The sequence below is a fragment of the Macrobrachium nipponense genome, chromosome 25, assembly GCF_015104395.2.
Source record: "Macrobrachium nipponense isolate FS-2020 chromosome 25, ASM1510439v2, whole genome shotgun sequence".
Lineage (NCBI taxonomy): Eukaryota > Metazoa > Arthropoda > Malacostraca > Decapoda > Palaemonidae > Macrobrachium > Macrobrachium nipponense.
This window is the reverse complement of record NC_087214.1, coordinates 34,939,949-34,954,115: the sequence shown is the minus strand read 5'-3', so window position 1 is coordinate 34,954,115 and position 14,167 is coordinate 34,939,949. Positions and strand designations below refer to the sequence as shown.

The window sequence follows — 14,167 nt, the reverse complement described above, 5'->3', positions numbered from 1 at the left end:
AATACCCTTTACAAACAAAAGACCAGACTAAGCTATCAGCTCTTAACATATCTCCAGCAATGCTTCAGAGAGGATACTATAGGTATGTCCTTGAACAAGACCAGATTTATCAGACAACTGCAACTCATTTCAGTTAGCAATACTTCCTTGGGGGTAGTAATTCCTTTTCTTACCACAAAATCAGGTTAATGTAACAGCTCCAACTATTTCCTTCAACAGTACTATCTTGAGGGTATTAAAGGTTTGTCCTATAACAAGAACAGTTGTAAACGTAACCTGGTATATCTCTTGAGTTCTTTGTAGCCATAGTTGTCCCTCTTGAGTTCTTCGTAGCCCTAGTTTTCCCATTAAGTTCTTTGTAGCCCTAGTTTTCCCAGTAAGTTCGTCGTAGCCCTAGTTTTCCCAGTAAGTTCTTCGTAGCCCTAGTTTTCCCAGTGAGGTCTTCGTAGCCCTAGTTTTCCCTCTTTGAGTTCTTTGTAGCCCATAGTTTTCCCAGTAAGGTCTTCGGAGCCTTAGTCGTCCCACTGATCTCCCTTCGTAATCTTATGCCAAAAGTCACAGGGAACTTTGAGAATAATATTTTCTGGTCTAATGGAGATCTGGTTGCTTGGATTTGTCTGGAATGGTCGTTTGTACGTCTGTCAAATCTGCAACGATGTCTGGTGAAGTTCTTGGTTAGAATTAAAATATCTTAAATCACATTGATAACTTCAGGTTTGAATGCGAAATCTTTAACTTAGGTATTACATTTTTAATGAATATTCGCCTGTTTCAAGTTATGCAATATGCTAAACATCATAATATATGTTTTGGTTTTTGTGCACTTTAAGGAAAAATCCTGGATTTATTACTGTAGTTAATTTACTTCTTACCTGGTGTGAAGGACTTGGATCATGCGCGCTGTCTGGCAAAGGATTTGCTGTTCTCTGTTGACAACTCATCTAATTAGTTCCCTATACTTGACCTGTGGCATCCCTAGATCTTTATCAGAACTGGAAACTCGTAGAGTAATTTGATTCAATCTAGTCATCAAATGACTTATTTTTTCCCCCTGTAGAGGGGTAGTGTTGCCAGTGGCCCTGATACCGTGTACTGTAGGCATTACGTAAGGGTCTTTGCAGCGTCCCTTCGGCCCTTGTGTGTTCTCTTTACATCCTCTCGTGAGAGCTTAAGATCATGGCGACACAAAACCCGAAAATGTGAAGCAGCGGCGTTATAGATTCATTTTAGTGACCCTTTGTTCAGACCTGAAGTGCCATTTGCTGCTCAAAAGCCATATTTGAGTAGTAAGTAGTAAGGCAGCGGTAGTGTTGTGGCTACTTCAATAAAACTCCCCTGGCAGCAGATTCCTGAGCTGTACTATAGTAGATTCACATCACCTGTGCATTTGATGTCCAGGCCAGTCCCTTACGACGCTCCCGATTGGCTGTTGATAAGCCAATCACACGGCTGGAAACTCTCCCCAGTCTTTCTCGAGAGAGTTCACATAGGCAGGATGAATGTTCCATCTCTCCTGAGGGATACTTTTGGAAGACACAATCCCTCAGTAGAGGTGGAACATACATCCTGCCTATGTGAACTCTAGAGAGAAATTGAGAGTTTCCAGCCCTGCGATTGGCTTATCAACAGCCAATCAGGAGTGTCGTAAGGGACTGGCCTGGACATCAGATGCATGGGTGATGTGAATCTACTGTAGTATTGCACCAGCCCCGGTTTTTTCTGCCGTGCCTCTGGGTTAGGTTAGGTTAGGATGGGTTAGTTAAGTGTAATGAAGTTATCAAATTGGCATTTGGGTGTGGGAAACACAATGAGATTATTTACAAGAAGACTCTATGGTTAGTTTTGAAGATATGGCGTCCTTTTTGAGGGAAGGTTCGATACTAGATTACTGCTCGGGAATATGCTGGCAGCGGTACCGTCAAAATCCGCGCAGTGACATAGCCAAGGCGTCGTCTGTCAAACAACAGTCATTAACCCACGTCCAACAGCAAAGTCCGGCGCTGACGAAAGGCCACGTTATTGTTATTATCAACAACAAGCCGACGACAACAACCGCTGAATCTTTCAAGGTCTAAAAAAATGAAGTAAATCTTAGTTTAACCAGACCACTGAGTTGATTAACAGCTCTCCTATAAAGGGCTGGCTCGAAGGATTAGATATTTTGACGTGGCTAGGAACCAATTGGTCACCTAGCAACGGGACCTACAGCTTATTGTGGGATCCGAACCAAATTATAGCGAGAAATGAATATCTATATCACCAGAAATACATCCCTCTGATTCCGCGTTTGCCGAGCCGAGAATCGAACTTCGGACCACCGGATTGGTAGCCGAGCGCGAAAACCTTTCGTCCAACGAGGAACTTTTCAAGGTCGAATTCACGTAGCAATGACATTATGCGAGTTCCACCTCAAGGACATTTGAGTCCGAGGAGAAAGGAGTGTGATTTATTTTAGTTTACAGCGCCTGGAATTCTGTCTAGAACAAAGTGGGATCTCTCCTTTCCTGTTAAGTCTTTTCTGTGCTTGCTTCGGAAGCCTGAATTTCAAGTCAGGGATACTTATGATTATATAAGATCGCTTCTTCTACACTCTTGGTAAAATCTCTCGTGCGCTCTCACACGCGCTGGGCAGTAGTGATTCATCCCGTCCTGGAAGATGATATGGTAATGCTATTCAGAGCGCCACAATGGTCAGTAGCCGGCCCAAGGCCGAATCGCTCAAAAACAGCGACCATAACTCTCCTCCTCCATTTGCGTCATGACTCGAAGGTGGTGTTTGTGTGTGTGTGTGTGTGTGTGTGTGTGTGACCTCGGCAGACGGATGTGGGCTGACCTGACCCGTCTTTAGTAATGCTTGTCCCCGTTGAGGGAGGGATTAGTATCGTCAGTGAACCTCGCGCGGTTCACTGTAGACATTACCTAAAGTTCTTTGCTAGCTGCAACCCCCTTTCATTCCTCTGCCAGTACCTCTGTGCGTACTAGTCTCTATCTTACGTTATATGCTGTCCATCCTCTCTAACAATTGATTCATATGGCAGCTATGAGGTTTGCCTCCTGTGACACCTTTAGAGCCTGTTCAGCGCTGAATGACCTCGTGGGTCCCAACGCTTTTGGCCTTGGGCCCAAATTTTGTGTTCTATCCTTGTTTCAAGGAGTAAGCCACTTTCATTGTCAGTAGAACTTTTCGAAGGCTTATCAGTCTCTCTCTCTCTCTCTCTCTCTCTCTCTCTCTCTCTCTCTCTCTCTCTCTCTCTCTCTTGAAACTGTTCCAAGAGAAATACAGAAAAAAATATCTCGTGTATTAAAAAAAAGTTAATAAAGAAAATTAGTTAATATATAAAAAGGCATTAAAATGTATTTAAAAGCATTAGAATGTATTAGAATATATTTAAAAACATTAAAATGTATTAAAATGTATTATAATGAACTTTATTAAGATGTATTAAAATGCATTAAAATTTCTAAAAGTGTATGAAAATGCAATTAAAATTGATTTAAACGTATTAAAAAGTATTAAAAGCATTAGAACGTATTAAAATGCCTTAAAATTTATTAAAAAGCATTAAAATTCATGAAAATGTATTGAAATGAATTAAAAATGATCAAAGTATATGAAAATGCATTAAAATCTAATAATATGTACTAAAGTGCATTTAATTGTATTAAATGCATAAAAATCTAATAAAATGTGCAATAAAAGGCACAAAATGTATTGAAATGAATTAAAAAGCATTGAAGTAGCGATTCTAAATGTGAAAGTCTTGTGTCATTCATTTATTTATAAATGATTCATTCATTCATTCAGGAGTCACTTGTCAAATGTGCAACTCAGCCACGGTCCTGTGGTGGCCTGTGTCGTTGGTATACCTATTATGGCTACATTAAACCTTCAATAAGATCAAAACTACCGAGGCTAGAGGGCTGCAATTTGGTATGTTTGATGAGTGGAGGGGGGCTGATCAACATACCAATTTGCAGTCCTCTAGAGAGAGAGAGAGAGAGAGAGAGTGTATCTTAGTTTAACCAGACCACTGAGCTGATTACCAGCTCTCCTATAAAGGATAAAGGGCTGGCTCCCCGAAGGATTAGACGGTTACCTAGCAACGGAACCTACAGCTTATCGTGGGTTCCGAACCACATTATATCGAGAAATTAATTTCTAATCACCAGCAACAAGTTCCTCTGATTCCACGTTGGCAGAGCGGGGAATCGAACTCGGGACTACCGAAGTGGTAGGCGAGCACGTACACCACTCATCCAACAAGGAACTTTGCCTCCCTCTAGCGTTGGCTCTTCTTAAGATGTGAGGGCGGATAGACAAATACTTCTCTTTTACGGAATACTAACTAGCAGCCTCTTCACGGTGCACTGTAGGCATTCCTTAAGGTTCTCTGCAGTGTCCCTTCGGGACCTAGCCGCAACCCCTTTCAGTTCTATTACTGTACCTCCGTTCGTATTCTCTTTCTTCCTCCTTGCTGTCCACCTTCTCTTAGCAACTGATTCATAGTGCAACCATAAAGCCTTCCTCCTGTTACACCTTTCAGCTCTGAATGACTTCATAGGTCCCAGGAGTTGGCCTTTGGCCTGAAATCTTCCATGTTTGTATTCTGTTGCAAGTAGTAGCTGTAGTAGTAGTAGTAGTATTAGCAATAAGGATTTACCTTTGAAACGGCTCCCCGACGTCTCCCGTCTGCGCCTCGTCTCTCGTCCCTGTACAAGCAGCGGCTCTTCGAGGCTTCGTGTTTGGCGAAAGGGAACGCAACCAAAACAGTCATCTCTTGCTCCTCCTCCTCCTCCTCTTCCTCCTCCTACTCCTCCCCCTCCTCCACCTCCTCCTCCTCCAAACCTCCTCCCCAACCCCCTCCAACTCCTCCTTAAAGGATGATTAGACGGAGAGACCTTTTGAGTGCCATCGGCTCTTGCGTCGAGGGGAAATTTTTGGACAAGTCCCTTTAAGAGGTCCCTCGGGGGAGGGAAGGAGGTTTTGTGGGCAGGGAGGGAGGGAAGGGGGAGGGAGTGATGAAAGGGGGGATGGGATGGGCTCAAGAGGCAGGAGGGGGTGGGGGGGGCCGCTGTTTTTTGAGACTTTGAGACGGAAGACAAAAGGTCCATCCCTTCGGGTTGCGAAAGCTCCCCAACACACAATGTGGAGGACGTCCGCTCTCCTTTGCATTTCCTTACGTCCTCACACACACACACACACACACGCAGGAGAGAGAGAGAGAGAGAGAGAGAGAATTCTAATCATTTACGTGCATACTTATCCACTTATTAATCCGTGTACATATTTTCCTGTCGTAATGACTGACATCTAACTTTCTCATCCCCTTCACCTCCAGTTTCTGTTTTCTAAAGAGGACCACATTCTTTGGAGGTTTGAATTTCAGTGCCCCCCGTGTCTGTGGTCCCTCCCTCTCCCCCCCGCTGGGGCATCTTCCAAATGAATAGGGATCATCTTCATATATATTTTTATAAGAATGAGAACTAGTATATACTATATAGACTCTACTGGTCTCTTTTAACCAGATAGATGCGGATGTAACTGTATTAGCCACAGATCTATCTGTCACGTATTTGCATGCCATTTTGAACCAGACACTTAATAAGATACAGATGTAACTGTAATAGCCACAAATAAGATACAGTTATAAATGTAATAGCCACAAATAACATACAGATTTAACTGGAATAGCCACAAATAAGATACAGATTTAACTATAATAGCCACAAATCTATCTGTCCATATTTTGATGCCAATTTGAACCAGACACTTAATAAGATACAGGTGTAACTGAAATAGCCGCAAATAAGGAACATATGTAATTGTCATAGCCACAGATCTATCTGTCACGTATTTTCCATGCCATTTTGAACCTGGCAGCCTGGCGCGTACTTTTCTTCTTCATCTCTTTCTTTTTATCTTTTTTTTTCTCTTTTTTCGAGAACGCGCCACTTCTTAAAGCTGTGTGTTTTAGGTGGCATCTGATGCCATTTTACCCTTTTCGAGAATGCGCGTTGCTGCTGTGTGCTGTTCGTCATCTGGTCCAGGCGGCATTTCGACTATGTATACAAGATGGTTCTCGTCTTGATTTACGTTCCTGTGAACTTTTCAATATCTTGAAGCTCTTTATTATTATTATTATTATTATTATTATTATTATTATTATTATTATTATTATTATTATTATTATTATTATTAATTATTAGTATTATACAGACGATGAAACCTCTCAATATGGAACTTGAAATGCTTTAAAGCTTCCAAATTGCGTGGCTGTCGGAGCTTATGCTCGACATACTTTTACGTTTAATTATTCGTCGTATGTTCCTGAATAAATAAGGGAAATAAGTTCAAAATAAGTAATAATATAGTTTAATGTAATATACACTTGACGACTTTCATTTGATCCCCTTTTTTTTACCCTTTAAAATATACCAGGTCACTCAGTGTACCCCTTTCTGATCTCATTCCGGACCCTAATACGTTTTTGTTAGGGTGGGGGGTCGGGGGGATGTGTTGCCAGGTCGCATACCCACGTAAAAAAAAACATTAGGAATATTCGAAAACTGCTGCTAACCTCCGCCAAGGATGTCGTGTGGCTCTGGAGAGAGAGAGAGAGAGAGAGAGAGAGAAGAGAGCAAAAAGTCCCTTTCTTCCAAGAGGAATTGTTCAATCACTCCCAAATTTTAAGCAGTCATTGCCAGGGGTATGGGCCACCTTTGGTTAAATTTTGATCAAAGTTTTGCCATGGCTATTTTAGTCATACTGCTGACGGAGAAACAAACAAACAACCTCAACGTTTTACCAAAAGTGGCCCATGTCCCTCCAGGCAATGACTGACTCAAATTTGGGAGTGACTGAAGAGTTCAAGCAGTCCCAAGTTGTTTCTGAACCACGACCTCAGATTGTTGTTGTAGCTGACAAGGGGAAATACCAAGGCGTTATCCGACCTTCAGCTTACTTGGGACGCGTGCTAAAATCTACGGTCAAATAGAGCGTCGTTTTGCCAACGAAAAATAAAATGAATATGCTATTATCTTATCAGAAATCATTTTTTCTGTACTGTTTAACATGCACATTATATATTTTTTACATTCTCGTTTTAATAAATAAATCACAAACATCCTGTCCTAAAATTCCTGTATCTTGAACTCAACGCGAAACGGCTTTTTCAGACCTTTTTAGGATCTTCCGTAGATCTTTCCTACCCCCCAACAACAGCAACAAGTTCCTCGCTGGACGAGTGGATTACGTTTGGCAGGCGGAGTCCGCTCCCCCGCTCTGCCAACGTGGAATGGGAGGAATTGATTTCTGGTGATTAGCAATTCATTTCTCGATATAATGTGGTTCGGATCTCACAGTAAGCTGTAGGTCTCTTTGCTAGGTAACCAATTGGTTCCTAGCCACGTCAAAATGTTTAATCCTTTAGGCCAGCCGTTTAAATAAAAAATGGTACACACGCTTGGCAATATCAGACATTACCATTGGCCAGTGATACGAGCGCACCAATTTGAACACAGACATTCAGTGAGCCCCATTTACGAAACACAATAAACTCCTGATTTCATTCATATTTTCATGTTTTTATTATTATTATTATTATTATTATTTTTAGGGAGATGTGTATTATGATTTTATTTCAGGGGATAACCAACTTTTCGAAAACATTGCCAACCAGTCGGATTCAAGGATTGATTGGTCGTGACGTAATCAGTGGGCGGGGCTTAGCTGCAAAGCTAGGTGGATTTTGCCATGATGATAATTTGGCGCGTGAATTTAGTCCCGATCGTGATAATTTAGCAAAGGATGTTATTTACACTTGATAATTTAGCAAAAGATGTTATTAACACATGATAAATTAACAAAGGATGTTATTAACACTTAATAATTTAGCAAAGGATGTGATTAGTGCATACTAATTTAGAAAAGGATGTTATTAACACATGATAATTTAGCAAAGGGTGTTATTAACACATAATGAATCAGCAAAGGATGTTATTAACACAATAATTTAGCAAAAGGTGTTATTAGCACAGGATAATTTAGTAAAAATATTAAAAGTCAATCATTTTCTGTGAGTGTAGTTGACCATTTGGATTTTGTTTTTGTCAGAGAGAGAGAGAAGCTAGGCTGACAAGGTAGAGAGAGAAGAGAGAGAGAGAGAGAGGGAAGGGAAGGTGGGTGTGTGGGGTGGGGGTGGGGTGGGTTGAATTAGGGTGGCCTGTGGGTATGGTTGGGGCTGGAGGGGAAGGACCTGATATGGGATGGAAGCTCCCAAAGGACCTCTGTCCTTTAATGTTTTTTTTTTTCCTTTTTTTTCCTTTTTTTTTTTTACCTCAGAGGTTGTTTACATTTTCCAACTCCACAGTCATGGCTCCATTTTATTGATCCTTTTTTGAGTGTATTGTTTTGTTTTTTTATATTTTGTCGTAAAGGACGTCCCCTGGATGTGACTGACTCTTGTCGTTTTAACCATGAATGCACTGCTGATGCTATTATTATTATTATTGTTATTATCATTTTATAAAGGACTTTCTCAAATCTCCTTATTGCTGATTTTTCAGCACCGCTTAGACTGGCGAGCAATGTGCCAATGGAGGACATGTCAGAAACGTTGGATTCAAGGGACAATGATTATTCTGCATGGGAAATACATCAATCTTGTTTCTCTCTCTCTCTCTCTGTCTTTCTTTCTTGCTCTTTCTTCTTATTTTCCCCCAACGTTTCGATTCAGGCTCCGCTGGTCATCTTCCAGGCGAAGGTTGGATTAGACTGATACTGTCAGGAATCCTGCAGTGTTCTATACCACTGGTACCAGCGGGGTACAACAGGAAGTTGATTTTTGATTGGCTGTGCGCTCAGGACTGTCTGCTATTGGCTGCTTACTTGCCGCCTCAAGACAGTTGCTGGAGTGGATGGTTTTCCTGGCGTAGCCTTGATGATCGTCTGCACTCAGATGATGTCATGGGGAGCTGCATTTTCATTGGCTCTTCGCTCGATGACGGCATTCCTGGTGGTGTTGTCGGTGTTTCCTTCATGTGGGTGGTTCATCTGAAGGAATATTGAATGTATTATCGCTGGTATTATTAGTTAATGCAATTGATCCTTGGGTCAGATTCTGCTTTAAGCTCGTGGGAAGGAGGAAGGCTTCTTGTCTTGTGTTCAGGCAGCGTTTTTTTTCCCAAAAAATGAATAGAGCTTCCAGCAAGTGTAGACATCTCTGGTCAGGGCACCTCCGAAAATCATAGTGTTGTGCACAATACTATCCCAGTGAAAATGCAGCTCCCCATGACATCACCCAAGTGCTGAGACGATCATCAAGGCTACGAGAGAGAAACCATGAACTCCCGCGACTGTCTTGAGGCGGCGAGTAAACAGCCAATAGCAGACAGTCCTGAGCGCACAGCCAATCAAAATCAACATCCCGTTGCACCCCACTGGTAGCAGTGGTATAAAACACTGTAGGACTCCCAACAGCATCAGACCAACTCCACCCTTCGCCTGGAAGATGACCAGCAGAGCCTGAGCCGAAACGTTGCGAGGAAATAAGACGAAAGAGCAAGAAATAGCAAGAGAGAGAGAGAGAGAGAGAGAAACAAGATTGATGTATTACGCAGAATAATCATTGTCCCTTGAATCCACCGTTTTTGACATGTCTTCCATTGGCGCATTCTTGCCAGTCTAAGCAGTGTTGAAAAATAAAAATCAGCAATAAGGAGATTAGAGAAACTCCTGTCTAAAATCAACACAGCTTAATCAGCCATTATTATTATTATTATTATTATTATTATTATTATTATTATTATTATTATTATTATTATTGTTGTTGTTGTTGTTGTTCAGGACATAAACCTCATTTATATGGAACAAGCCCACCAAAGGGGCCATCGACTTGAAATTCAAGCATCCAATGAAGGTAGCGTTCCATGAAAGAAGTGACAGAGGTATACACAGAAAGAAGAGATCAGTTATCATATAAGGAAACAAGATAGATCAATAAATGAATAGATTAAGAAAATAAGTAAATGAATGAAATAAAAGGTGAATTGCTCCAGGCTAGTAGTGCATCTTATCTTTGCTTAAACGTTTCAGGCTCTAATTTGGGCATCATCATCAGGGTACACTGATTTATGTATTTGTTCATTTACTGGGTCAGTGATTGTAGGGAATGGTCCCTAATAACCTCTTGTGACCTCATATGACCTCTTCTTACTCTTCTTTGCAGGTGATGTGTGGGCATGAAGATGCGGTGGTGGTCGGCGAGTGGGTGTAAAGGCCATCCTGGGTCCTCTAGACCTACCCAACGACTGCCTCCTCCCCCTCGAGAGACACAGCCTCCTCCTCCTCCTCTTCCTCCCCCTCCACCTCCTCCGCCTCCTCCTACTCCTTCTCCTTCCTCTATCCCCCAACCCCCTGCTTCCCCCCTTCGCCTCCTGACGGGAGTGCCGACACTGTTGTCGCCTTCGACAGAGAACCCGAGTCTTCTCCTGCGGAAGAACACCACTCAGTCGGTCAGACCTGAGCGAGGCACTTCGGATCTGAGGTGGTAAGTCTGGACCTTTCAAAGCCTTGGAAAATTCAGAGAGAGAGAGAGAGAGAGAGAGAGAGAGAGAGAGAGAGAGAGAGAGAGAGAGAGAGAGGGAAATCCTAGTAATATTTGGGGTGGTGTGACAGTGGAGTTTTGTGTGCGAGAACTGAAATCAATTTTGGCATTTCTTTTTTATACTTGCTAACTTTTGCCAAATGTTGTATTATTAATATCCCCACACATGCATACTACTTCTTTGAAGCTTTGGAAGAGGTAGAGGGCCAGAAAGGTGCAGTGCAGCCATCCGTCTTCTTGGCAAGTCTTTTTGGACAAGGTTCCTGACTCCATGTCCTTTTCTGAAGCCTGATAGCAGGTGGCACCCAGGTACTACAGCTGGGTTGAGTAGTGAGCAGCAGGTCTGGAGTGATCCAAGGGCCTATCAAGTATCTGTTAATTGAAGTTGAAATCTGAAGATTCAGTTCAAAAGTCCAGATTAAGTGGGCTTCATTTGTTAAGTAAAAAAAGAAATTAAAGTGTAATAAGAGTCCAATAAAACCCACTACTGATCACCTTGGAGTATAATTTTCACGAAGGGGAAGAGGAATTGACCTCTCTAGCATTGTACCACAGAACATCTTTCATTTCTGTTTGGGTATTTGGGTTTGTGTCTGTGATATTAATTTTGGTGACTGTCCTGTGCATTTTTGTGGAATGTTTCTGGCTGTGAATTTCCCGCCCTTATAACATTTTATTATAAACTTTTAGCAGTATGGCAAGTGTTCACTGGTAGCTGCAGTGCGACACTAGAATGTCTGACTGAGGAAATCCATGGTTTGGGTTACCATAAAACGTAGTAGAATCAGTGGGGAGTATTCAGTGATGACTCTCGGGCAAGCCTGCAAGGAAGGAGAGAGAGCTGGATATGATTATACTTGTGTGTGTGTGTGCGTGCGTGTTTGAACTTGCAGGTGTGACAGGAAACTGAACATATATAGATGACAGTCTTATTCCGAATGTCTAAATTAATATCCTTTGAATTGTGTCATTTCATGCAAAACAGGGTTTCAGGATCCAGCACCCAAAGGGCAATAGGTAGTCTTAGGAAGAGTTCTTTGCCTGAGATTTGGTCATAACGTGTCTCCTCCTTCTCTCCGTGCCGCAGGTGGGTGAAGGGGGGTAGGTCGGCGGTCGGTGGGCGGTGATGGTGGTAGCGGGCGTGTGTCTGGGGCAGCAGCAGCAGCAGCAGCATCAGCAGCAGCAGCACAAGGAACCGCGACGCCGCCCACCCCCTCCCGAACAGCTATGGGGTGTACGCCCAGCATCCACGTGTCGCCCACGGGCGTCGTCTACTGCCGGGAAAACGACGAGTCCCCTTCCCAACACTCCTCTGCCACCAACCACCAACCACCACCACCCCCTCCTCTCACCGCTTCTTCCACCACCAACACCACAGCTGTCAGCAAGCAACAGCAGCAGCTCTCGGGTGAGTACAGTCGCTGCGGCCAGCCCCCCTCTTTCCCAAACGTTCACTCTGGAGTCAGCCCAGACATTTTTTCAGCAGTTGATCTAGATTTAAGTCTGTATTTTTTTATTATTACTATTATTACTCAACTACCCTATGGATTCATTCTTGTTTTAGGAACCTTACTACTGGTTATATAGATTTAGGACTTGGAAGCGTAGTGGACCCTAGAATCCCCGTAGGAGTGTAGTGCCGTCAGTCACTTCACACAATGCACCGTTAGCATTATTTAGGGTTCTTTGCGGCGTCCCTTCGGCCCATAATTGGAACCCCTTTCATTCATTTTACTGTACCTCCATGCATATAAACTGTACCTCCCTTCATATTCTCTTTCTTCCATCTTACTTTCCACCCTCTCCTAACAATTGCTTCATAGTACAACTGCTTTGAGGTCTTCTTCCCGTTACACCTTTCAAACCTTTCACTCTCAGTTTCCCTTTCAGCGCTGGCTGAATGACCTTATGGGTCCCAGCACTTGTCCTCTGGCGGAAATTCTATCTTCCATTCCATTCCAGCGTCAAGATTTTCCAGTATATGAACTCTGGCCTTTCATTAGGGTCCTGGAGGCTGTTGTTGCATTCTGTTAGAGAACTCAAAGAGTTTTTCGTCCTGTTACATTGTTATAAAACAAATCCAAACTATTTCTTTTTCGTCATCATAATCCTTTACATTGGAGGCTTCTGTGTGTGTGGAGTGTTATAGGGCTGGAGTCTTTTCTTTTATAACTCGTATCAGAATTGAGTCAAGCGTCGCCTTGTTGTCACATTTTCGTTGCACCTGAGGAGAAAAACTGTGTTAACCTGTAAGTGTCGCCTTTTTAGTTACTGGTTCAGTTAGCTTACACTGCAGATAAAGAATTGTCTTTGTAATTTGATGAATTATTACGTTTTTATATAATTATTGATCAATTTGTTAGTTAATTTTTTCCTATAACTGATCCCCTCTTTCTGCATTTTCTTACTTCCTGCTGTTACTTTTTCCTAATGAACACCATTATATTCTTTGGAAGCTTCAAGAATTTCAAGTCAGTGGCCCCTCTGGTTTCTTTATTCCATTTGAATAAGGTTCATTTACTGAATAATAATAATAATAATATTTAAAAAATACTCATAGTAGCACGAGTCTTCAAATGGAGAAACAAATCCACAGATTCCCGAAAGCTATTCTTGCTGTTTTTAAATTTAAATATATGTACATTTACATAACTGTTGGTGGGGATGGTGTTTGTATAAGCTATACAACTACCTAGAGGATACAAACACCATCCCCCACCAACAGAAAGGCTACAGAAAGAAGTGTAGGGGCACAAAAGACCAGCTCCTGATAGACAAAATGGTAATGAAGAACAGTAGGAGAAGGAAAACCAACCTAAGCATGGCATGGATAGACTATAAGAAAGCCTTCGACATGATACCACACACATGGCTAATAGAATGCCTGAAAATATATGGGGCAGAGGAAAACACCATCAGCTTCCTCAAAAATACAATGCGCAACTGGAATACAATACTTACAAGCTATGGAACAAGACTAGCAGAGGTTAATATCAGGAGAGGGATCTTCCAGGGCGACTCACTGTCCCCACTACTCTTCGTAGTAGCCATAATTCCCATGACAAAAGTACTGCAGAAGATGGATGCTGGATACCAACTCAAGAAAAGAGGCAACAGAATTAACCATCTGATGTTCATGGACATCAAGCTGAATGGTAAGAGCATCAAGGAAATAGATACCCTAATCCAGACTGTAAGGATTGTATCTGGGGACATCAGGATGGAGTTTGGAATAGAAAAATGTGCCTTAGTCAACATACAAAAGGGCAAAGTAACAAGGACTGAAGGGATAAAGCTACCAGATGGGAGCAACATCAAACACATAGATGAGACGGGATACAAATACCTGGGAATAATGGAAGGAGGGGATATAAAACACCAAGAGATGAAGGACACGATCAGGAAAGAATATATGCAGAGACTCAAGGCGATACTCAAGTCAAAACTCAACGCCGGAAATATGATAAAAGCCATAAACACATGGGCAGTGCCAGTAATCAGATACAGCGCAGGAATAGTGGAATGGACGAAGGCAGAATTCCGCAGCATAGATCAGAAAACCA

At 42.2% G+C, this 14,167-nt stretch overlaps 1 protein-coding gene across 4 annotated transcripts in view; it reads left to right on the top strand.

Moving 5' to 3' along the window:
* LOC135199344 (high affinity cAMP-specific and IBMX-insensitive 3',5'-cyclic phosphodiesterase 8B-like) overlaps positions 1 to 14,167 on the top strand; it is a 187,675-nt gene that overhangs the window by 94,468 nt on the left and 79,040 nt on the right. For all 4 annotated transcript variants that reach the window (XM_064227291.1, XM_064227289.1, XM_064227290.1 and 1 more), the window contains 2 exons: positions 10,227 to 10,547; positions 11,692 to 12,012. In XM_064227291.1, the coding sequence (XP_064083361.1) occupies positions 11,832 to 12,012 (181 nt within the window). In that variant the 5' untranslated portion in view covers positions 10,227 to 10,547; positions 11,692 to 11,831. The remainder of the gene's footprint in view (positions 1 to 10,226; positions 10,548 to 11,691; positions 12,013 to 14,167) is intronic.